The sequence below is a fragment of the Grampus griseus genome, assembly GCF_964374135.1.
Source record: "Grampus griseus genome assembly, chromosome: 8".
In the NCBI taxonomy this organism is placed as follows: domain Eukaryota; kingdom Metazoa; phylum Chordata; class Mammalia; order Artiodactyla; family Delphinidae; genus Grampus; species Grampus griseus.
Genome location: NC_139002.1, coordinates 108958312 through 108979493, shown reverse-complemented (window position 1 = coordinate 108979493; position 21182 = coordinate 108958312). Strand labels below are relative to the sequence as shown.

The following is a 21182-nucleotide window of genomic DNA, read 5'->3' as shown; positions in this document are numbered from 1 at the left end:
GTTTGTCTCCAGGGAAGCCAGGAGCAGAGGTGGGACCTGGTCTGATGTTTTAAGAGACCACCTGCGCTCCGCGTGGCGGTCAGGAGTGGAGACGGGAAGGGGCCATCCTGAGGGGGGGTGCGGGCGTGGCCACCTGCTGGGCTCACTGCGGTGCCCTCGGCCCCTGGAACAGGGCCAGGCAGAGGAGGTGTGCCCTCGCCTAACTCGTTTCCTCAGCAACCACAAGCTGGGTGGCTTAAAACTATAGAAATTCATTCTTTCTCAGTCCCGGAGGCCAGAGGTCTGAAATCAGTTTCACTGGACTCAAGGCGTCCAGGGCCAGGCTCCTTCCAGAGGCTCTAGGGGAGGGTCCTTCCTGCCTCATCCAGCTTCTGGGGGCTCCTGGCTTGTGGCCGCATCCCCCCAATCTCTGCTCTGTCTTCACACGGCCCCTCCTTTGTGTCCTTTCTCCTCTCTGCCATGGTAGGAGCCCCCGTCCCTGGATCTGGGCCCTCCCTAAATCCACGATGGTCTCACCTCCAGATCCTTCACTTCATCACATCTGCAAAGACCCTTTTTCCCAATCAGGGCACATTCGCAGGGGTCTAGAATGTAGACACGTCTTTTTGGGGAGGACACCTTTCAGCCCACCCCCATGGGTGCCCATAAATATGGGCCTCTGACCTCATCTCCCACACTTCCCCCGCGCCCCCCGCGGCAGCCCCAGCCCCAGCCCCGGACTCCCGGGTCCTGCTTCACCCCTCCTCCCAGGAGACGCCCCCCCACCCTCACCTCCTGAGTCACTTTCTCCATGAGGTCTAGCCACTGGAAAAAGCACCCCAGTAATCCCCTCCGTGACGCCGAGCCTGGGGTGCCCCGCACACGGGCGCTCATCCACACGTGTGAATGAGTGGATGAGTGAATGGAGCCCTGGGGTAAGCTGAGAGCTTGCAGAGCGCGTGGAGAGGCTGGGCAGATCCAGGGCACCTGGGACACGGCTGGGCCAAGCAGAGTGGAGTGGGGGCAGTGATGGCAGTGGGGGAGGCTTGGGGCTAACTCAGGAGGGCCGCGGGAGGGCTGGCTGTGCCCTGGTCGTGGCGGTCTTGGGGAAAGCAGGGTGGGGGCAGAGGCATGGGCGAATGGGCTGCAGTGAGGGTGAACAGGCTGGGTGATGGGGCAGCTGGGAAGGGCAGGGCCTGCCCAGAGCTGCAGGAAGGGAGACCCTGGCCCAGCATCCCAAGGGTCCCAGGAGGGGCCCCGGGCAGGGCTGCAGTGAACCTTTCGGGGGTGGGTCCTACCTGGGGTTGGCAGGAGACAGACTCCAACTTGGCCTGAGGGTGGGCAGGGCTGGGCAGAGGGTCCCGAGCTGGGTCCACACCCTAACCCCCCGGGAGTGTCTCAGCACCTCCTTGGGTGGGGGGCGCCCTCTGCCCCGCCCTGGCCCCCAGGCTCCCCTGAAGGGCCCCGGCTGCCCAGAGGGCACGGTGCGCCCCTGTCCAGCTCACTCTTTCCCACTTTCCCAGCCCTCCTCATCCTTGATCCCGCCTCCTCCAGGCAGCCCCTCCCGACCCCGTGGCTGAGCTCAGGGAGCCTGGGCAGCATGGCCGCCCCTGGGGACGCCATCCAGACCCCAGGGGCCACAGCCCGGCACCAGGCCGGCAATGAGTTCCAGAGGCGGAGTGAGCGGATTCAGGTGCAAGGCCTCGCCCCAACCCAGACAGGGGCTGAGAGCCCTGGGCGCCCACTGAAGGCTGCCCAGTCCCCGGTCACAGCCCACCGCCCTCTCCCCACTGGCCACACCTGCTGACCGGGGGCTTGGGGATAGGTGGGGTGAGGGGAGGGCCGGGCAGGCCCCGAGCATCGTGGAGGCCAGCCTGACTGCCTTCTGAGGGGCACGAGGACCCTAAAGGTCAGTGGTCAGCGTGGTCTGGGCTGCGGTGCGGGGCTGAGCTGGGGAGGGGGTTTCCAGTGCCCTCTGATGCGGCCTCAATCTCAGGGGCACGGGGAGCCCATCTGCGTGTGCAGGTGGGCACACAGGTGACAGGTAGCCCTGAGTCCCCATCTGTAGCAACAGCTACAGTTTCCAGAACCTTTCAGAACCTGGCCCACGCCCTTCCCCCTGTCCCCCGAGGCTGGGAAAATTCCCTGGGGTTGACAGACAGCGACAGCAGTTTGCTCCTCAGTGGGCTCTTGGAAGAGTCCCCGGGACCCCTCCCGTCGCCTGGAGCCCTGTCTTTGAGGATTCGGTCCCTGAGATGGTCCCAGAGCCTCCCGAGATCCACGACCGTGGTGTCACCACCGCTGAGAGCTGCGGGCCTTCGGGCTGTCCTCCCTGCACCCCATCACTGTTCCATGAGTGCTATTTTTTTTTTTCCTCTTGCTTCTCTGATCGAATGAATTCTGCTGCCCTGTCTTTGAGTTCACAGATTTTTTTCTTCTGCTTTATCTAGTCTGCTGTTGAACCTGTATGTTGAATCCCGCAGGGGCCCAGAGGAGGTGTCCCCACCTGCAGGGTCTTCCTGCCCCCCCTTCCCACCTCCCCTGCCCACTCCCCAGGGCTCAGACCTCCCCTCCCTCCCTCCCTCCACCAGGTACCCAAGTGAAAACGCAGAGGACTCAGAAGAAAATAAATTTAAATGCTTTATTTGGGATTGCGAGCGTTAAAAGTTAAAGACAAAACCCAAGCTGTGGATTCTGTCAGAAATAGCATGTTAGGGGCGAGTGGAGGCGAACACGGCCGCAGGATGGACTGGGCGGCAGGTGACACTCGGTGTTCTGCGCGTGGGGGTCCTCAGATGATGGTATAGAGACCCGAGAGGGGGTCCCGCTGAAGACAGCTGGGGGGACTCGGGGAAGAGACACGATGGAGGGCCACAACCAGGGCGTGGAGGTCGGAAGGAGCCCGGGTCGGATGGCGATGACCCACAGAGAGCTGCTCACTGGGGTACACAGAGGAGCCTCGGCAGACGCCCCCAGAGCCCCCACCCGATCGAGGCAAACGGAACACTGGGTGGGTGGCGTCTGGCTGAGTGGGCAGGTAATTTGGGGTGCCTCGAAGACAATTTGGATCTCAGGCCAATCCGTCTGGCTTCTCCGATTAAGACAATTTGGCTTTTTGGGCTTCTGTCCAATGGTCCAAATGGCCCACTCCCTGGACGCTGGCCGGGGGACCCTCTGTGCCTTGGGTGGGCTGGCACGGACCGCCCCCTGGGTCGTGCCAGCCCCGTCACCGGGGCCCAGAAGCCTCGGGCCTCTAGATTGCTAGTCGGACTGCTGTGCAGGGGGGCTGCGCTGGGGGCAGAGGCGGGGGTGAGGTAAACCTCCCAGCCGCCCGGGTCCCTGCCGCAGCCCTAGGCGCTGAGATGGTGGCTGGGTCAGTACCGCCAGACCCAATGGCCTCGGGGCCCAAGCGACCCCAGCTGTGAGACACACTCGCAGCTCTCCTGCTCTGCAGGGCTCGTGCCCTCCGGACCTCTCCTACTGCCTGGCATCACCCCATCTGGTCACCAGGAAGCCCGGCGGAGCTCCGAGCTTCCTGGGGCCCAGACGGGGCACTGAGGAGGCGGGCAAGCTGTCACCGAGGGGCGCGGGGAGGGCTCCCCAGGTGTGCGGAAGGCGGCCACCTGCTCCCGCCCGATGGAGCCCCTTGCTCACGCATCTGTAGCCCCTTCCCCCCCGCCGGCTGGGCCGGCCGGGGGCCCCACATTGGTGGCCTCCGAGCACCTTCCTGACACCTGAAGAGACGCCTCCCTGCCCCCTCCTCCGCCCCTCAGGACCCCCGGGGACCAGCCACCGCCCCCGGGGGCCAGGCCAGGCAGCGGCCGTCTCCATTCCCCTCTGACTTCTCGGGGGGCACAGTGGCCAGCACCCCCGCGAGGCTCCACTCTCCACTCAACCCAAGCGACAGGGACAGGCAAAAATCAAACCAAGGGTGATAAATGGCGGAGGGCAGGACGGCGGCGGGCGCCGCAGAGGTGACAGGTGGTTGGCTTCGTGCGTTCCTTGTCCTTGGTCACTGCCCCCCTGTTACACGGGGAGGGGAGTAAGTTTAATTTGGTACATGAGCGCGCAAAAAGCTAAGGAGGGATAAAAAAAAAAAAAAGGAAAAAAGCCCCAGGAGAAGCCAATTAAAGGGGGGAAATAGATCAATTGGCGTCAATTTGGGTTCCTGATTCGATCTGTAATTCTGCACGTCTCCTCGTCAATCCTTCCTCCTGACCGTTTCGTCCAAACCCTTGCTGGACCACTTCCTACCCCAGAGCATCCCCCCCCAGCCCCCAATGCCCCCCCACCCACCCCACCAACCTCCAGACTTCCCACACTCCCCATGACCCTTGCCAGTCTCCAGGGGGCCCTCATTTCTGACAGGCTCCCCCAGGAGGCTGGCAAAGGCGAGCCCTAGGTGTGCTGGGGGGGTCCCCAGATCTCACAGGAGCACACCTAGGGGGTCAGGCGACGCGGCAGGGCATGTCTTGCTTGGCCACAGCCATCTCCACTCCGGCCAAACCCGTTCCTCGCTCAGCACGATAGTAGGTGCGTGGATGCCAGTGGGGTCTGGGGGCATCGGGACTCTCACTGCAGGTGCCGTGGGGTCAGGACGGGTGCCGAGAAGGAGGGGGGATCTGCCTCATCTCGGAAAGATGGAACCACCCGCGCCTGAGCCTGGGACACACACCCTCCCACCCTAGGGCGCATCCCAGGGGACCAGAGAGGAGCACAGGACGCGAAAACCTCATCGCAGGGCAGCTTAGAGAAGAATTTGGGATGGAATGCGGTCTCATCTGCACAATGCTGGGTTTGGGTATCCCACATATATGGGTGTGTGTGCGTGTGTGTGTGGATGCACGTGAGGGTTGTGGATGTGTGTGAGAGTGTGTGTGTGCGTGTGCGTGTGTGGATGTGTGTGAGAGTGTGTGTGTGTGTGTGTGCGCGCGTGTGTGGATGTGTGTGAGGGTTGTGGATATGTGTGAGGGTGTGTGTGAGGGTGTGTGTGTGTGTGTGTGTGTGTGCGCGCGCGCGCGTGCAGGGTTGCGTGTGGGTGCGTGTGCTTTCAAAGGTGAGAATTCAGACGTAAAATTTTGGAGCGTGTGGGCGTTTATGCCAATTAAGTTTTATCTGTGCGAATTCGGGTTTTCTGTCCCGTGCACCGCTCCCTGGGTGTTGCTGGGCCCCCCCACGGCTCCACAGCGGTCTCAGTGATGGAAACTACGGGGAGGAACAGGTTTGGGTCTTCGGTGTCACACGGCCAGAGCCCGGCGAGGGTTGGTGGAGGAGGGAGATGGCTGGCGAGCAGTGACAAGCCTACCTGCAAATTTGGCGCCTTCCTTTCTCTTGGATGGTCAGTCACAGCCAATTGAAGTCCAGGTCCGAGAGGAACGAGAAGGAAGGGTGGGGGCCGAATTCTTTTATTTTGCCAATTGTTTTGAAGCCAATTTATTTTTAGTATTTTTTTTTTTCAGCTAATTGATTTTTTTTTTTTTTAGGGTTTTCTGGAAAGCTAGTTAGCTTTTCCGGTGTTGCTAAGAAGCCAATTCGTTTCAAGGGGGCCGACACGTTTGTGATTGCAATTTTGGTTGTGTAATTTGGGGGTAATTTGGGGGTGATAATTTGGGGGAGAGGGCGAAAGCCAATTGATTTTGTACATTTTTAAAGATTTTGTTGTGATTCCCTTAGCCCGATGGAGGGGGCCGAGGAGAGAGCAGCCTGACGTGGGGAGGTTGGGGCATGGGGGCCAGGTCAGGGGAGCCCGCAGACAGGACGGTACAGAGGTTTCAGCGGTGGGACCTGATGGAAAGGTCCGGTCAAGAGGAGGTCACGAGTGGGTGGTGCCGCTTTGCAGAATTACGACAATTTGGCTCACTTGCGATGGCCGGACGCCTCAAGAGAGGCGCCCCCGTGGGCGGCGGGGTCCTGGGTGGGCAGGGCGATCAGGGGGCGGTGACGCTTGGCCTCTCTGAACACCTCCAGCTCCTTGGCGAGCGTGCGACCCCGGCGGGCTCGCAGGAGGGCGGGCAGGCCCCTGCGCAGGCGTTGGGCGGACTGCTTCCAGGTGTCATATTGGAAGAATTTGCCCACGGGGTATCTGGGGAAGTTGTCCTGAGAGGGGAAGGGCCGGTCAAGGGGTGCCTGGCCCCCAGCCCCTGCTCCCCAGCCACCCAGGCCCCGGGGGGACATCTGGGCAACCTGCTGGGGGCTGTCCCTAAACCTTGCAGCGTGCCCGACGTGTGACAGGTCAGTAACTCCCCCGGCTTCTGGTCAACACCACCACGGTTGCGGGGGGGGGCACGTGGCAAACATGTAAAGGACTCCCTAGCCGCGCTTCCAGCTGAGGAGCTGCTGCGCCCTGGTCCCCTGGCTTAGAGGTCACAGCCCCGAGGGGCTCCAGAGAGGGGGAGGGTCCCGGAGACGCCGGCTCCCCTCACAGGGGCCGGGCCGCCCACAGGCCCAGAGCTGGGGGGCTGCCCACGGGCCCAGAGCGTCCACAGGCCTGAGCTGGGGGGCTGTCCACGGGCCCAGAGCTGGGGGGCCGTCCACGGACCCAAGCTGGGGGGGCCGCCTTACCGGAAGCACGGTCGGAGGGGTCGACACGTCCCTCTCGGACTTGGCGGGGGTGGCGCAGTAGGTCTCCAGCAGGGCCAGGTCGCAGCTGCGGAAGCAGCACTCTTCCACGATGCCACGGCTGCGGCGGTTCACGCGGCTTGCCGGCCTGCCTGGAAGTCCCACAGGAGGAAGGAAAGGGCACGTCAGCACCAGCGCCCCAGGGGGCTCCCCAGGGTTCCTCCAGCCAGCCCGCCGCCCCTGCCCTTGGGACAGGATGCCGGTCACCTTGCAGGGACAGCCGGCCTTGGACTGGAGGGAAGGAAGAAAGCGAGAGGGGGGCGCGCAGGGGCCCCAGAAAGGAGAGAATGGACAGCGGGGTGAGTGCGCTCCAGGACCAGCCCCCTGGCCTCTCGGTGCCTCCCTCGTCGTATGTAAAGTGGGCACGGCCTCCTGGTCCACCACCAGGGGCTGTTTGGAAAATGCACGGGGCCCGGCCCCACATCCTGGGATCCCAGGGTCCTGACCCAAAGGCCGGCTGGGACCCAGGTGCCATCCCTGAACCAACCAGGAGCCTGGGTGCCTGCGGCCCTAGAGCCGCCGCCGAGACAGGTAGGAATGGGAGGAAGAAGGAGAAGACGGGAGGAGAGGAGTGAGGACCTGCAAAAACCACGCCCTCCTTTCTTCCCGTCCTCCCCCTCTCCTCCACGCACAGGCTCCAGACTCAGCTGCAAGGAAAAGCCCCCGGCCTGCCTTCCGCCATCGGTGGGGGGAGGGAGAGGAGCCCCTAGTAAGGGGTCCAGGTGCAGGGTCGAAAGGGTTGGGGGCTCAGCCCGGCCCTCCTTTCAGGGAAACCTGGTGCCAGGGGGCCACTCCCCGGGCGAGGGCCAGCCAGCACCAGACCGTACGGTGCTATCCCCTGCCCCCAAATGTGGCAGGAGACAGAGGCCACAGGAGAAGCCAGGGCAGGCAGGGGCCTCAGAAGCGTCAAGAAGCAGGAATGTTTTTTAAAGAGAAGCTCTGACATGCAAGACGGGCATTTTCGGCCCATTTCAGAGGGTGGGTAAGTAAAGGCTGCAGAAGAAGGTGCCTTGTGGTGGGTGATGGTTACGATGAGCCTTACGGCCACTGCCTGCTTGCCCCAGCCATGTCCCCACCCACACCCAGCCCTGAGCAGTGTCCGGCTGAGCCCAGGGGGAGCACACACTCCCTCCCCCCTCGAGGGTCAAGAAACTGCTCCCCAGTTTCTCCCGTTATCCGGATGGACACTCTCCGGAACTCCCCTGACCCGTCCTGCAGTTAAAGAAACTGAGGCCCAGACTGCTGGGAAACGAGGGCAAGAGCCCACACCCCGAAGGAGAGCTCACCTCCAACGGGGGACCCGCCCTGCCACACAGGGCACAGGGGCAAGGGAGAGCAGAGGTCTCCACATGCCCAGCCGGCTCCTGCAGGTTGGGAATCAGAGAGGAGGGCGAAGAACAGAGCCCTCGGGCCAGCAGGCGGGCGCCCTGCACTGTGCCCTGCCCCTCGGGTGCGGGTCCCACCCAGGCCTGGGGGCCCCGGCGGTCCCCTCCTGCGGATGCAGCCGAGCGTGGGCCAGGCACACTCACGCCGCCAGCAACGTGTGCTTTTATTCTGACTGGTTTTCAACCCATTTGATTCCATTTAAAATCTCACCATCCACGGGTATCTGCCCGTTGCCAAGATGTGGGCAAAACGTGCGGGGAAACCAGTGCCCGCAGCCCTGCCCATGGGCAGGTCAGGGAGAAGCAGGAGGGGAAGGGCTGCCTCCCTGTGGGGGCCTGGGTCACCCCGCCCGGAAGCCCGGCCTCCAGCCCACTCTGCACCCCACCCGCACCTGCCACTTAAGGTCTGGTCCCCCTGTAGATACCACCGTCCACTCTCCCTCCCACCTGCAAGAGATCAGGGAGTGCGGGCACCGCCCAAGCACACCGTAAGTGCCTAATAAATGTGGACTGCGAGGGCGTGACTGCGCTCTCCAAGTCTCACAGCAAGGGCCCCGGGCTCATTCACCTCCGAGGGGCCTCCCTGGGCCCGACCCCCAGGCCAGGTGCGCTGAAGACCTGCAGAGGTGTCTGACATGCGGTAAGGAGGACTCCGGCATCTATCGAGCACCCGCTGCGCACACCCCTCCGCCCTCGCCCCGCTGAGCTACTTACTGAAGTAGAAGCCGCGGTCCCCGCAGACAAACTGGAGGGTGTCCACCAGCTCCCCGCCGCACAGAGTCTCACTGGGGCGGTAAGCAGCATAGCAGCACGAGGCGAAGGCCAAGAAGGCGAGCAGCCCCAGCATCGACTTTCCCACTCGGATCCCCATCGGTGTCTGCGGGCGGAGACAAGAGGCGTGAGCCCACCGCCCCGCCACGTCCAGGCCCGGGCCCCTCCCACTGCCCACCAGCCAGGGCGTCCCGAAATGCTGGCCCAGCAAGGGGATGCGGGCCTGCTCCCTTCGGGGACACTCAGCCCAGCCATCTCCTAATTTAAAGTCCAGTTACAGCTTTAAAGCACGGCTTTCTCCTTAATCTTAATTGTTTTAATTACAGAAGACCTGGAGCTTCCACTGCTGACGCAGGCAGGATGCAGAGCTGCCCCGCGTGAAGGGCCGTGTGCGGGGCACACCTCTGAGGGGCACCGAGTGCTAGTCAGTAATTTCACGTGGGGATCCCCATCGTTATTACTGCAGGGGCTCAGCCACACCCAGAGCTGCAGGGGCCAGTGCTGGACACTGGACCTGGCCTCCATCCTATGATGTCATGGGGGCGGGGCCGGCACAGGGCAGCGGCCACTCCTCGGGCCTCCCAGCGCCAGCCAAGATGGCAGACGGCCCCACCCCAGCACAGAACATGTGCATCTCAGAGGACCGGCTGAGCAAGGGTGCCAGGAGGACCAGCCTCCCTCCCAAAGCAACAGGGGGCTTCTGCTGGGCCAGCACCACCCTCCTCCCTCCCGCACTGCCTCTCCCACCCTCTCAGTCTGCGGCTCAGCAAAGCCTGGGTCAAGGGTCCGACGGTCAGCACGGCGGTGCCAGCCACGCTCCCAGGAACCACCTTCTCCTACATCACTCAGTCCCTCGACTCCAGCCTGCCCTGGGCACCCCAAACACACATAAAAGCCGAAAGCCTCCTTTCCAGGCCTCGCATCACACTACCCAGGGCCAGGGACCTCAAAGTCCCTCCAGGACCACCAGGCCCTCTCCCCATTTGGGGTACCCAACCCCACCCCAGGAGCTGGAGAGAACAGCTCAGGCCACCTAGAGGCCAGACCCCCGGTCCCTCAGGGCACCGCCTAGAAGGAGAGGCACATCTCAAGACACACCCCCTTGCAAGGTTTTGTGGCTGCAGACCTGGGGCAAGGGTTAACCAGGTCCCCGAAGGAGTCGGGGGGCTTGAAAGGGACCTTGACTCCTCTTGGGACGCAGCGAGCCACCCCTAGCCCTCCAAAAGGTGGAAGCCCCCCAGGCAGGCAGCCCCAGCCTGCCCTCTGCGGGCCCAGGTACGAGCCCCTTCTGGGGGGACAGTCTCGGCCGGGTGCCCCTGAGCCCCGTGGCACCCGCAGGCTACCCTAGTAAGGGCCTGGGTGGAGCTGCCCACGTGTGTCCCTCTTAGGCTGTGCACCCAGTGAGCACAGAGGCACCGAGCAGCACGCCCCTTGCCAGCCTGGAGCAAGGCTGCTGCATGCTGGGCCCAGGGGAATTTTGATGCAATAAATCGTGTAGGAAATGAGGGGCTGCGAAGGAAGCACAGTCTCGCTTAAGCTCCTGACGAGCAGGGCCAGCTCCGTGGAAGATGGAAACTGCCGCCTGGCTCAGCTCACCTCCTCCCTGCACCAGACCCCAGCCTGTCTCCCGACAGCCCGGTGCCGCCCCCCCCTCCAAATTCTAGGAACAAATTTGTCCAGCTAGGGACTCGGTGCCGTCCGAGCGGCAGCCCCATCCTTCTGCAAGCCCAGCCACTCGGTGCGGGGTCCAGTCCAGGGCACCGGCAGAGAGCAGAAGACTAGACGAGGGGCATGCAGCTGTGCGGGCCAGGTGACCAAGCGGGCAGAGGAGGGAGGGCAGGGGCGACAGGGCAGAGGCAGAGGGGAGGGATGAAGGGGCTGGGTGGGAGGCCGCGGGCAGGGGCCAAGGGGCTGAGGCTGGAGCGGGAGGGCAGCCGGGTCCTCGCTCAACAGCCCCGGTTACCTGCAGCTGGACAGGAGGCTCGCTGGGGCTGGAGGAAGAGGATGCGGGAGGAGGAGGCTGGAAGGCTGCCTCAGAGGAGAAGCCAATGTCCAGTTTGCAGGCTGGTCAGTGCCTCAGCTTTTATGTCTGAGCCGGCTCCTCCCAGCCGCGGCTCCACCCTACCCCCACCCCTCTCCCTGCTGACCACTCCCCCCGCCCCCTTTGCTCCCGCCCCCTCCCTCCTTCCAGCCGTTCCCTTCTCTGCGGCACCCCCAACCGCCTTCCCCACCATCTCTTAGCAAAGAACGGGGGGCGGGGGGGCTCATCCTGCACCCCCAGCCCATCCTGGCACCGGGAAATGGGGGCGGGGGTGCAGGGAGGGGGGCTGCTTTCCACCTCCTTGTCTGGAAACTTCCATCTGCCCACTGGGGCAGGGGCAGTTACCCTCTCTGGGTTGTCCACTGCTGCCCTTTCGAGCCCTGGACCAGACCCTCTCTCCAGATTACTGGTGGGCAATGTCGGGGACAGGGAGAGGGAGGCTGTAGGGAGTGCGCTGCGAATGCGGTGTCTGGCAGGACTCCTTTGCCAACTCGGCCCCCCTCGCTCCATCCTGGCCCCGCCCACCCAGTTTTCCTCTCTCGGTCTTGCTGGCACCGAGTCAACATACCAGGGTGGGTTTCTGAGACTTGCGCCCGTCCTCGTTGCACTGCCCCCCGCCCCCGCCCCCGCGGCACAAATCACAAACTTTCAGCAACACCCCCTGCACCCGCAAAGCGACCAGGAAGTCGCCTTGCAGACAGCTCACACCTCCCCGGGCACTTCCCAAGTCCCCACCCCGCCCCCCCCCCACCCCTCGCCCCCTCCTCCGCGGCACAGGGCAGAGCGCGGGGTTCGAGACGCGGAACGTGACCGACAGCCCCCCACCCTGTCTGCCCCGGGCCCAGCCGCCCCGGCCCGGCCCGGCCCGCACGCAGCTTACCTGGAAGCCGGCGCAGGGGCCGCCCACCTCCCTGCTGCGTATTGCAAACCGAACAGCGGGCGTTGGCCCTCCTGCCGGGCACTCCTCTGCCAGCGCCGCTCTGGCCGAGTCGCGGGGGCCGAATGTGCGACGGGGCAGAACGGGGGGATGGCTTTTTTGGGGGGGTGGGAAACTCGTCTGATTGTTTGGGGAGGACGGGCTGTCTGCGGGCTGGGGCGGGCCAGATGTTGTACTTTTAGGGGGGGAAAGGGTATCGGGAAATGAGGTCAGCTGTTGTATCAAGGATAGAGAGGGGCAGAGATAGTGAGAGAGACAGAGTGAACGTGAAAAGGGGGGGGCCGAAGAGAGGGCGAGAGAGAGAGAGAGAGAGGACAGTGAGAGACGGGCAGGCGCACAGCGGGAGAGAACAGCGAGGAGAGAAACAGAAAGCGTATAATTAATCCACTTTGGGACGGCGAAGGCGAGAGGGCGGGCGTGGAAGGGGAGGGAGTTGGAGGCAAGGAGCTGGGGGGGGCGGGAGGGAGCAAAGGGAAGGCTGCGGAAGAAGAGAGGGGGCCGGGACCAGAGGCCGGAGAGGGGACGGGGAGCGCAGAGAAGCGAGGAAAGGGCGCAACGTCGGGGGCCGGGGAAGGTGCTGAGGGGGGCGGAGCGGAGGCGTCACCCGGGCCGCGGGCGCCCAGCTCGGTTTGGGCCGACGGAGCCCTCGGCCGTCGCGAGCCCGGGCCTCGGGGGGGGCGGCGGTGGCGGCGCCGGGGCCGCTCGGGACGCAGCGAGGAGGGGGAGCGGCCGGGCTGCGCGCCGGGGAGGGCCGGGAGGGAGCGCGGGGGATGACAACGCCGGCGGCCTGCGAGCCGGACTGCCTGCGGGGGGGACCGCCTCCTCGGGCGAAGCGGGACGGGCGTTGAGGTAGATGAGGAGGAGGCGGCGGGGGATCCGCAGGCCGGCGGAGCGCGACCCCGCCGACGGCGCCCGAGATGGGAGTCAGCAGCGTGGCGGCGGACGGCGTCGACGCGGGGCCGCCAGCCGGGTGGAGGCGCTGGCGGGCCGAGCGCGGGCGGGCGTGGGCCAGGAGGCGGGGGCGGCCGGAAGGGGGGGGCCGGGGGCCGGCCTGGCCTCACGCAGCTCCGCCGGAGAGCAGGCGAACTCCGGGCGCCAACGCCCGGCTCTTATAGCCGCGCCACCCCGCGGCTCGGCGCCCGCTCGGGCCCCGCTGGCCGTGCGCCCGCGCCAATGGGCGCCCGCGGGGCCCTCGCCCCGCCCCCGGACCGCCCTCGCAACTCGAGCCAAGGGCGGGGGGCGGGCTTGGGGTCCCGGGGGGCGGCGGTTGGGGGGGGGCTGTGGGGTGCGCGGGGGCGAGATTGGATTGGGGGCAGGGATCGGCAGAGTTCGAAAGAAATCCCGAATCGCTATTCTAAAGTGTTTGGGGGCCCCGTCTTAGGTTCCGGGGTGCCAAGGTCCCCGCATTAGTGCACGGGGGACGCGGGGCGACCAGGGTGGGCGGCGTCACACGCCCTAGCGACGGCCAGGTCCCCGCGCCCGGCCAGGGGGCTACGCGGCGAGGGTGCCCTGTCGGAATGCGGGCGCAGGTGGCTCGACACTGGGTCGGGGGTCCCCGAGTGCCGCTGGGATGTACAAGGGAAGTGGGGAGTCCCTGGGCGCGGGCGGGGCGCGCAGCCGCCACCTGCCCGAGCAGGCGCAGCCCCTCGAGCCGCAGCCGGAGCCCGAGCGCCCCCCGGTGCCGCGCGGGAACCGGGGAGTAGCCTCGGCGGCCGCCAGGTGCGGTACGTGGGGAGGGCCGGCCGGGCCAGGACCGAATCTGGGCCAGGCATGGGGCCGGCCCGGGCTGCGCCTGCCGGGAGAGATACGAGCAGGGCGGGAAACATCGCTCAAATCCTACCTGCATGACCGGGCTCACCGGGGTGCATCTAAGCAGCTCGCCTTTGGGGCCCACCCAAAATATCCGGATAATAGTTCCCCCGTCCTCAGTGCGTTGGACTTGCGCAGACTCGGGTTCAGCCCCAGGGGCCACCACGATAATTTGGGGGTCTGGGGAAACCATCTCCTGGAGAGTTTGGACGATGTAAGAAGTCGTTGTGATTTTTACCAAGTCAAAAACCACGCACGAGCCCCCGTGCCCCGCCCGCCCCCAGGAGCCCCGGCAGCCAGCGCCCCTCCGAGGGGAAGGGGCCGCCGGCGGCGGAAGCCCGCGCCCGGCTCGCCCCCTCGCTCCGCCATCAATCACGTCGCCCGCGCTCGGCGCGCGCCTCCCGGAGTCCTCCGCCCGGCGGCTGGCGGCGCCGCGCCGCCCGAGCCGGGTGCGCCTGTCCTCCGCGTCCCTCCTACCCTGCGCCCTGCCTGCCCCGCTGGGGGGCCGCCGAGGCGCTTTCCCCACGACCGTGATCTTTGCAGAGAGCAAACGAAAGCGGCGCGGGTTTCAGGGCGCCCGGCCTAGCGAGCGCGGCCGCCGAGGGGCTAGCCCGCCGCAGGCTCCCGCGCCCCGCGCCGGTGTCCCCGGCAGCCGCTCGGGACGGCGGCGGGTGGGTTTGGGAGCCGGGCCGGGACGCGAGGCGGCGGGGAGCTCACCGCGAGGCTGGAGGCCGGAGGCTGCGTCCGCGGGCGCGCTAGGAGCCGAGGCAGAGAGCGAGCGCTCTGCAACGGGCGGCGGACGCGCTGAAGGTGAGCGAGACCCCGGGGGCAGTCCCCAGTGTCCGGGGGCAACGCCCAGTCCGTTGGAAGACCCGGGGACAATGCCCAAATTTGGGGGAAACTGGGGGCAATGCCCAGTCGTTTTCCTGGACGCGGGAGAAGCACTGCCTGCGTCCTGGAGGACACGCTGCTGGGCCAAGTGTGTTTGGGGAACACAAGAGAAATTTTCCAACTCCGAGGAGCTCCGGGGACTTCGTAGGAGACGCAGAGAGGCCCAGAACCAGTGCCCGTGGTACGCGGGATTGGGGAAGCTGCAGAGACCGCGGCGGGGCCGGGAACAATGCCCAAAGGCCGGGAACGCAAGTCAGAGCCGCCTGATTTGCGGGCGAGAGAACGAGTGTCCTGAAGTGGGGACCCAAGGGAGGTTGCGTCGGTGTGGGGAACTGCGATTCACGACTAAATTCGAGACTCCAGAAAGAGAGTCCGAGTCTGAGGACAGGGGGGATTTCTCCCTGCAACTGGGGGACAAGGGAGCCGCGTCTAAAATGTGGGGACCCCAGCATCTGGGTCAGCAAGTTTGTGGGGGGTCCCACTTTGTGGCGAAGTAGGTTTGGGGATGACCCGAGGAAAATGCTCAGCGTGAAACTTGGGAGAACCCCAGAGGCGTACTGTCTAAAACCGGGGGAAGAAAAACAATGGACACATTTTGGGGATCTAGGCAAATCGTCCATGCGGTGGAGAAGAGTGGAGATTAATTTCCACAACTTAGAAATTCAAGTTAGTGGCCTGGACGCTTGCATCACCCAGGGAAAGTAACTTCCATAATTGCTGTGGCTTTTGAGAAAATCCTCAATGTCCTTTAGAGAGTCAAGAAACACGATCTAAATTCGGGGCAACCTGGGGTGTGATCAGGACATTTGGAGAATGCAGAAAATCAATGTCCTTTTATATCTTAATTTTTACGTTGGTTTCAATTAGTTTATTTTTGGTGAACAGGAAAAAAATATATTTTCCTGGGCACTGTCTGCATTTGGGGCACCCTAGGAAGACGTGGCCCAAGTTTGGGGGAATCCATGAAAATTGTTCAATAGAGATTGGTACCTAAATTTCAGGGAACCTGGTTAGTAGCAAGGAAGCTTGTAGGACGCGGCCTATAATACCTGGGATTTCCAGGACCCGGGGATTTTTTTCGGTATCTGGGCAATTTCACTTTGGGAGGCCTGTGGAAAATTGCCTAAATTTAGGGGGACTCGGGGCAAGGATCATCAAGTCAGGGGACCCATAAATCAACGTTCAAAAAAAGATCAATTCTTTTGTGGAGGGGGGAAAATAATCTCAGTTTATTTTGGAGGGCTGGCAGGCAGTGTCTCAATCTGGAGGCCCCAGAAAAATCATTTCTGAATCTGGGGATCCAAAGAAGCTCTTCGAAGTCCTCAGGAGAAATGAGGGTCAGTATCTAAGTTTTATGGGGAAAGGATTCAGAGTTCCTAAGTGGTGGGGCCTGAAGAATCAGTGCCTGCAGCTGGGTATCTACAGGGGGTTTGCAGTGTCTGGGAGACTCAGAAAATGTCGACTAAATTTGGGGTGACTCAGTGGGTGCCTGAGATGCCTTGGAGCCCAAGAAATCGGTGCCTTTCTGTGACAGAAGTGTAACATTGAATGTGTCTGGGGGGCCTGGAGGGCAGTGCCTGATGTTGAGAGCCCAGCGTGTCCAAATAGAGGAAAGGGTCCAGCGTTGGTTGGCCCGGGATATGGGATCCGTTCTGAGTTTTAGAAAACCTGGATTCTTGTCAGTAAGCTCGTGGGGCCCAGGGAATTTTTTAATATTCAGAATGTTATGAGGCGGAGAAAATATTCAGAATATTTGGTTACTGGGACACTCAAAAGAGCTTGGTATAACAAGATATAGGCTCTGTGAAAGAGTTTGTTTTGTGCGTGGTTTGACCCAGGGGGACCTGGGAGGTTTGCGATTTGGGGGAATCTGCCTGTCCACGATCACAATTGAGCGCACCTTGGATAATTGCTCCGCGTGCTTTCGGGGCCTGGGTAAGTGTCTAAATTTTAAGGAACCTGATAAGTGGCAAGGAAGCTTGGAGATCCCCGGGAATGAACGCCCCATATCTTCATGGCCCACCAAAAAAAAAAAGGGGGGGACCAGAAATCAATGCGTTTTGGGGACCAGAAATCATCCTCTCAATTTTGTGGAACTCAGGAGATCAGAGCGCAGACTGTTTATGATTCAGAAGGGGGATCGGTGTGCTTTGGGTGTAACGCCTAAATTTTGGTGGAGGTATGGGGAGCAACGTTCAGACCCTGAGGGTCCCGGGGAAATGGCTTAGTGTGTTGCGGAGGTGGGGGTGCCTAGGATTCTTTGTGGAAAATTTAGGGAACCCAGGGTGAGGCCAATACAGTTGTGGAACCCAGCAGATAATGCCCCGAACTCTGGTGAACCAGGGGAACAGGGCTTCAGTGTGGGGGGCCCAGAACAGGGGTGGTAAGCTTGGGAGCCACTGTCGTCCAAAATTACGGGGACACAGGAAGAGAGCTCCACTTGTTTGGGAATGATGCCTAAATGCCAGAAGAACACTGTGCACATTCTGGGGAGCCAGGCGAATTGGTCAGCCTGACCACAGGACCCAGGGTTAATGTTTAAATCTTCCCGAATAGGGTTTGCCACTGTGTAACTCTGCAGAACCTGGGGGTGGGGCTGGGGGGTATATAAAATTGTGAAGAGCCTGGGAGAAAACACCCAATGAGTTTGGGGACCCAGGCCACTAGTGTAAACCTGGGAAAGCCAGTGGGGGTTATGCGTTTTCAGATCCCCAGAAATTAATGTGCAAAAAAAACCCAAACCAAACCAAAAAAAAAAAACCCTTGTGACCTGGAGAAATGTTGAATGTACTGGGGGGACCTGAGCAAGGCTTAAATTTGGAAGAGACCAGAAAATATAATGTCTGCGATCCGGAGGAGCGGGGAAGGTGCTGGGTGGGTTGGGACCCTGGGAATGGAGGGCTGCGTTTGAGAGGTTGAGCTCCGGTGCCCGGGGAAGCACCCGCCGCTGGGGATCCGCCGCCCCCGGGACTCGCGCGGAGCAGTGGCGCCCTCCCCGGGGGACGCGAGCGCGGGTTGCGCGGCGGCGGCGGCGGCGGCGGCGGCGGCGGCGGCAGTAGCAGCAGCTCCGGGGCTGGTGCGCGGGACTCCCAGGGGCGCCCTCCACCCCGGCTGGCACATGGCTTCTCCCGCTTTTGCCTCCTGGGCCATGAGAGCGCTTCCGTGCAGAAGCCCGGCCGGGCGGGCGTCGGGGTGGAAGGGAGAAACCCGAGAGCCGCGGGGGAGCGATGGGGCGCTGCTCCCCCGACGCTCCCGGGGCTCCGGGCTCCCTGCTCGGCCGCCTGCGAGGAGGCCCGCGGGCTCCCCGCCGCCGCCGCGCCCCACGCGCTCCCGCGCTGCGAGCCTAGGCGAAGCCGCGGCTGCGCCGCCGCCGCGGGCAGGCTCGTCCCCGGCTCGGTTTGGGGGCCCGGGAGCACCCCCGGCGGCCACCCCCTGCTCGCCCCGGCGCTCCGAAGAGCGCCGTCCGGGCCTTCCCCAGCCCCCAAACGAGAGCGAACCCAGTTTTGTTCTGGTGATGCGGGAGAGCAGAAGGCCTGGGAAAGAGGAGAAGAAAGTCGGGGGAAGAGATGGGGGGAGGCCTGCACGGTGGCTGGGGGTCAGGGGTCTCCTTTCGTTTTTCTCGAAGAGAATTTTCACGAAAAGCCTCCCTCTCCGAGCTGTGAAAGCCTAGTTCCTTGAAGACAAACACTGAACCCTACCCAGCCCCAAGGCACTGGCGGGAACTGGATCACCCCTTCGGAACTGGGCAATGTGGGAGGTGGGGGACAGCCACCTCAGGGGCATCTGTGGGTTGGGGGCGCTGCCAGAGAGGGGCTGCTGCTGGGGGCAGCAGAATGGCGGGGCCTCCGACCGGTATGCCGGCCGTCGCTTGTCCCCGCTGTCACCCCACAGAGGGACCCCAGCTAGAAGGGGGACACCTCAAAGCCTGACACTCTGGGAAGGCAGGGGTTAAGGCCATTGGACAGGTGTGGGGACTGGGCAGGGCTGAGGCAGCCCTTTCACAGGAGCTTGGCAGGACAGGGAGGACACCCCCCCACCTATGAAAAAAACCAGCCCATTTTCCACCCAGAGCCCAAGGCACGTGGGGAATGTTCCCCCTTCAAATTCCAGTCCGTATCAATCACCCCCGTGTCCATTCCAAGAACATCTGGCCTGTCTCGCCCCCCCTCCCGCCCATCACTGCCCCCCTTTCCCCCTCCACCAGCCTTCTGCAGTCCCCCGCGTCCCTGGCTTTCAGGCCTATGCCTATAGGAGGGAAGGCGAGGAGGGAGCCTCCGGAAGGGAAGCGTGGCTGCTAGCTCCCTATTCTGTGGCGACTTGTAAATTGGGGGCGAGGAGTATTTTTAAGTGCCTGTCTGCGGACCCGGCTCCCTGGGATCCCAGAGCAGATTTCAAGTCCTGGATGAGGGCCTCTGCTGCCCTCGGCCCTGCTCTGGTTTCCCCACCTCTCCTCCAGTCCTACTTCCCAGGCTGGGGGTGGCGGAAGGCTGGGGTGAGACGTGTGTCAGTGGGGCTGCCTGGGCGCACCCATGCCAGCGGCCCTCTGGTGAGCCACTCCCCTGCTTTGTGCCCTGAGCAGGCGCCAGCCCTGGAGAAGCTGCCGCCGGTGCCTGCAGACCTGGACCTTGGAGGTAAGACGGCTGAGGCCACCTTGGGGTGCCAGGCTGGGCCATCAGGGCGAGGGGAGGGGGGCAGAGATGCACTTCCTCCCCGTGAGGGGCTGCCTGCTGAACCCTCGCCTTATTTAGTCACGAGTTCGGCTAAAGGGGCAGGGTTGTCGGGGGGCAGATCCGGGTCGCTTCGGGGCTCAAAAAGGGCACTGGCCGCCCCCAGCCAGGACCAGCCGCCCAGGTCGCCCCGACTTCCGGCCCCCCACGGTAGGAAGGGACCTGCCAGCAAGCGGGGCATGTCGTGGGGCTGGGGTCTCCCCCAGCACAGGGCTTGGCTGGCAGGAATTCAGCCCCAAGCGCCATTCCCCCCCACCCCTAACGACCTCCCCCCCCCACCCTGCAGCAGCCCTGGCCGCCCCTCTAGACCTGCAAACCACATTTCAAAGAGAATAACCATCCCCCCAAAGATTCGGACTCACCCCAGCAAGCCCGGCCCTGCACCCAGGCCCGCGGCTCCAGTGCTCCTGCCTTGCCGGTTCCCTCGCTCCCGCCCGCCCTGCAGCCGGCCTTTCCCACTCCCCGGTTTCCTCCCCCGGCTCTGGCTCCGAGCTGGCCGCCCCCCCCTCCCTGGGACTAAGCCCAGCATTTTACAAACCCGGCTCGTTCTCCGAGAGTCCCCTGAGCGCCCCTCCTTCACCCCCCACCCCGCAGGGCACCCGCCGCTGGGGGCAAGGACCCTGCCCTCCAATCTAGGAGGGACACCCGCTCCGGTCAGCCCAGCTGGAGGCAGGGGACCCAGGCCCCAGCTGGAACGCCAGGACCCGACGGCGCGAGCCACCCCAGGCACAAGGCACCACAAGCCACTGATCAATAAACCAAAAGTCAGAAGTACGTATGGGTCGGTGTGTGGGCAGCAGGGGAGGGGGCCGAGCAGGCGCCCTCGGGAAGGACCGAGGCGTCGCCACTATTGTACTATTTTATGTAGTGTCTGAACTAAAGACACCTTTAAAAAACGTTCTTGGTTTCTCTCTCGGATGCGCAGACCAGCCTGCAAGGGGGCACCTGCTGGGTCCCCCACTGCAGGCCCTGAAGAGTGGCCTCTGTCGCTTTGGGGTCAGCAGCAAGAACACAGACCCACCCACCTCCACCTCCAAAGCTCTCGGCGAGCCTGGAGCGAGCGTCCCTCTAGGGCAGCTTAGCCTGGGCCCCCACCCCGGTACCTGATGCGTGAACCCTGCGGCCACCACCACGGAGCTGGCTCCAGAAGTGTCCAAGGAGGCTCTGGCCCCTGGGCCTTTCTAGTCACCCCCCCGCGGCCCCCACGCACACACAGGAAGCCCCGCCGGCCTGAACACAATGGAATCATGACAGCAGCACTGAGAATGCCTCTCCGGCCTCTGGTCATACCTCAGTCGCGCCTCTCAATTCTCAACAGCCAGGAGGGCTGCGACTGTCGCCCACTTTGACAAATGGGGACACAGAGAGGTCAAACCACTGGTGTGAGGACCCACAGCCAGCAGCCCAGGACAGGGAGGATGGGTCTCACATGCCCCAGCTGAGCCCAGCTTTCCCGGGGTCCCCTATTCCTCCCCAGCGTATGAGTTTTTCCCCGGTGTGCCCTCCTTCTTCCTTCCTCCTCCAATTCTGTCCTCACCTTGACCCCCTCCCTGGCTTCTCCTCTACGCTGCTCCCCTCCCCCTTCCTCTGTCCTTCTGCTACCAGGAGCTCCCCTCTGAGGACCATGCTGCTGCCCAGACCGCAGGGAGCCCCCCAGGGAGAGAGGCACCTGGAGCCGACCACCCGAACCCCAGATTCCAGCTGTGTGACTCTGAACACACCCGCAGCCCCTCTGAGCCTCCACTCCTTGTCAAAACGGGGATGGGAACTAAAACTGCCCGGGGGGCTCTGAGCACCAAAGGAAATCAGGCCCCTGTACGGAGGCTGCTACGCAGAGATCTGTACCAGGGGACACTGGGTCCTGTCCTGGGAGTCTGGAATCACTCACCTCTGCGGGGCTGGAGCTGACTGCCGGCTTCAGTTCTGAGCGGGTGGGGATCACCTGGGCCACAGGCCGCAGCAGCTGACCTCCGGGCTGGGGTCTCGGGTGGCTCTGGCCTGCTGCAGCTCCGGCTGGTGCTCGG

At 63.6% G+C, this 21182-nt stretch overlaps 1 protein-coding gene across 4 annotated transcripts; it reads right to left on the bottom strand.

Annotated features, from left to right (window-relative positions):
* Positions 1-2606: 2606 nt before the first annotated feature.
* Positions 2607-21170, bottom strand: IGF2 (insulin like growth factor 2). Of its 4 annotated transcripts, none has more exons than XM_082661063.1 (4): positions 21047-21170; positions 8697-8859; positions 6541-6698; positions 2607-6075 (listed from the first exon to the last, which is right to left on the bottom strand). In XM_082661063.1, exons 2-4 carry the CDS (start codon positions 8851-8853, stop codon positions 5836-5838), a joined length of 555 nt encoding a protein of 184 aa, XP_082517189.1. In that variant the 5' UTR covers positions 8854-8859; positions 21047-21170; the 3' UTR covers positions 2607-5835. The 4 variants fall into 4 exon arrangements, with proteins under 4 accessions (XP_082517189.1, XP_082517186.1, XP_082517187.1 ...); XM_082661060.1 differs by lacking the exon at positions 21047-21170 and adding an exon at positions 11675-12225; XM_082661061.1 differs by lacking the exon at positions 21047-21170 and adding an exon at positions 11675-12223 and having other exon boundaries at positions 6541-6689.
* Between the last annotated feature and the right edge of the window lie 12 nt (positions 21171-21182).

What these genes read in the sequence shown, in the direction of transcription:
- IGF2 (XM_082661063.1), bottom strand. Translation starts at nt 8,853, where the DNA reads ATGGGGATCCGAGTGGGAAAGTCGATGCTGGGGCTGCTCGCCTTCTTG. An exon ending in GGACCGCGGCTTCTACTTCA is followed by an intron (nt 6,699 to 8,696) that starts GTAAGTAGCTCA and finishes TTCCTCCTGTGG; the next exon opens with GACTTCCAGGCAGGCCGGCA. An exon ending in CCCCTCCGACCGTGCTTCCG is followed by an intron (nt 6,076 to 6,540) that starts GTAAGGCGGCCC and finishes TTCCCCTCTCAG; the next exon opens with GACAACTTCCCCAGATACCC.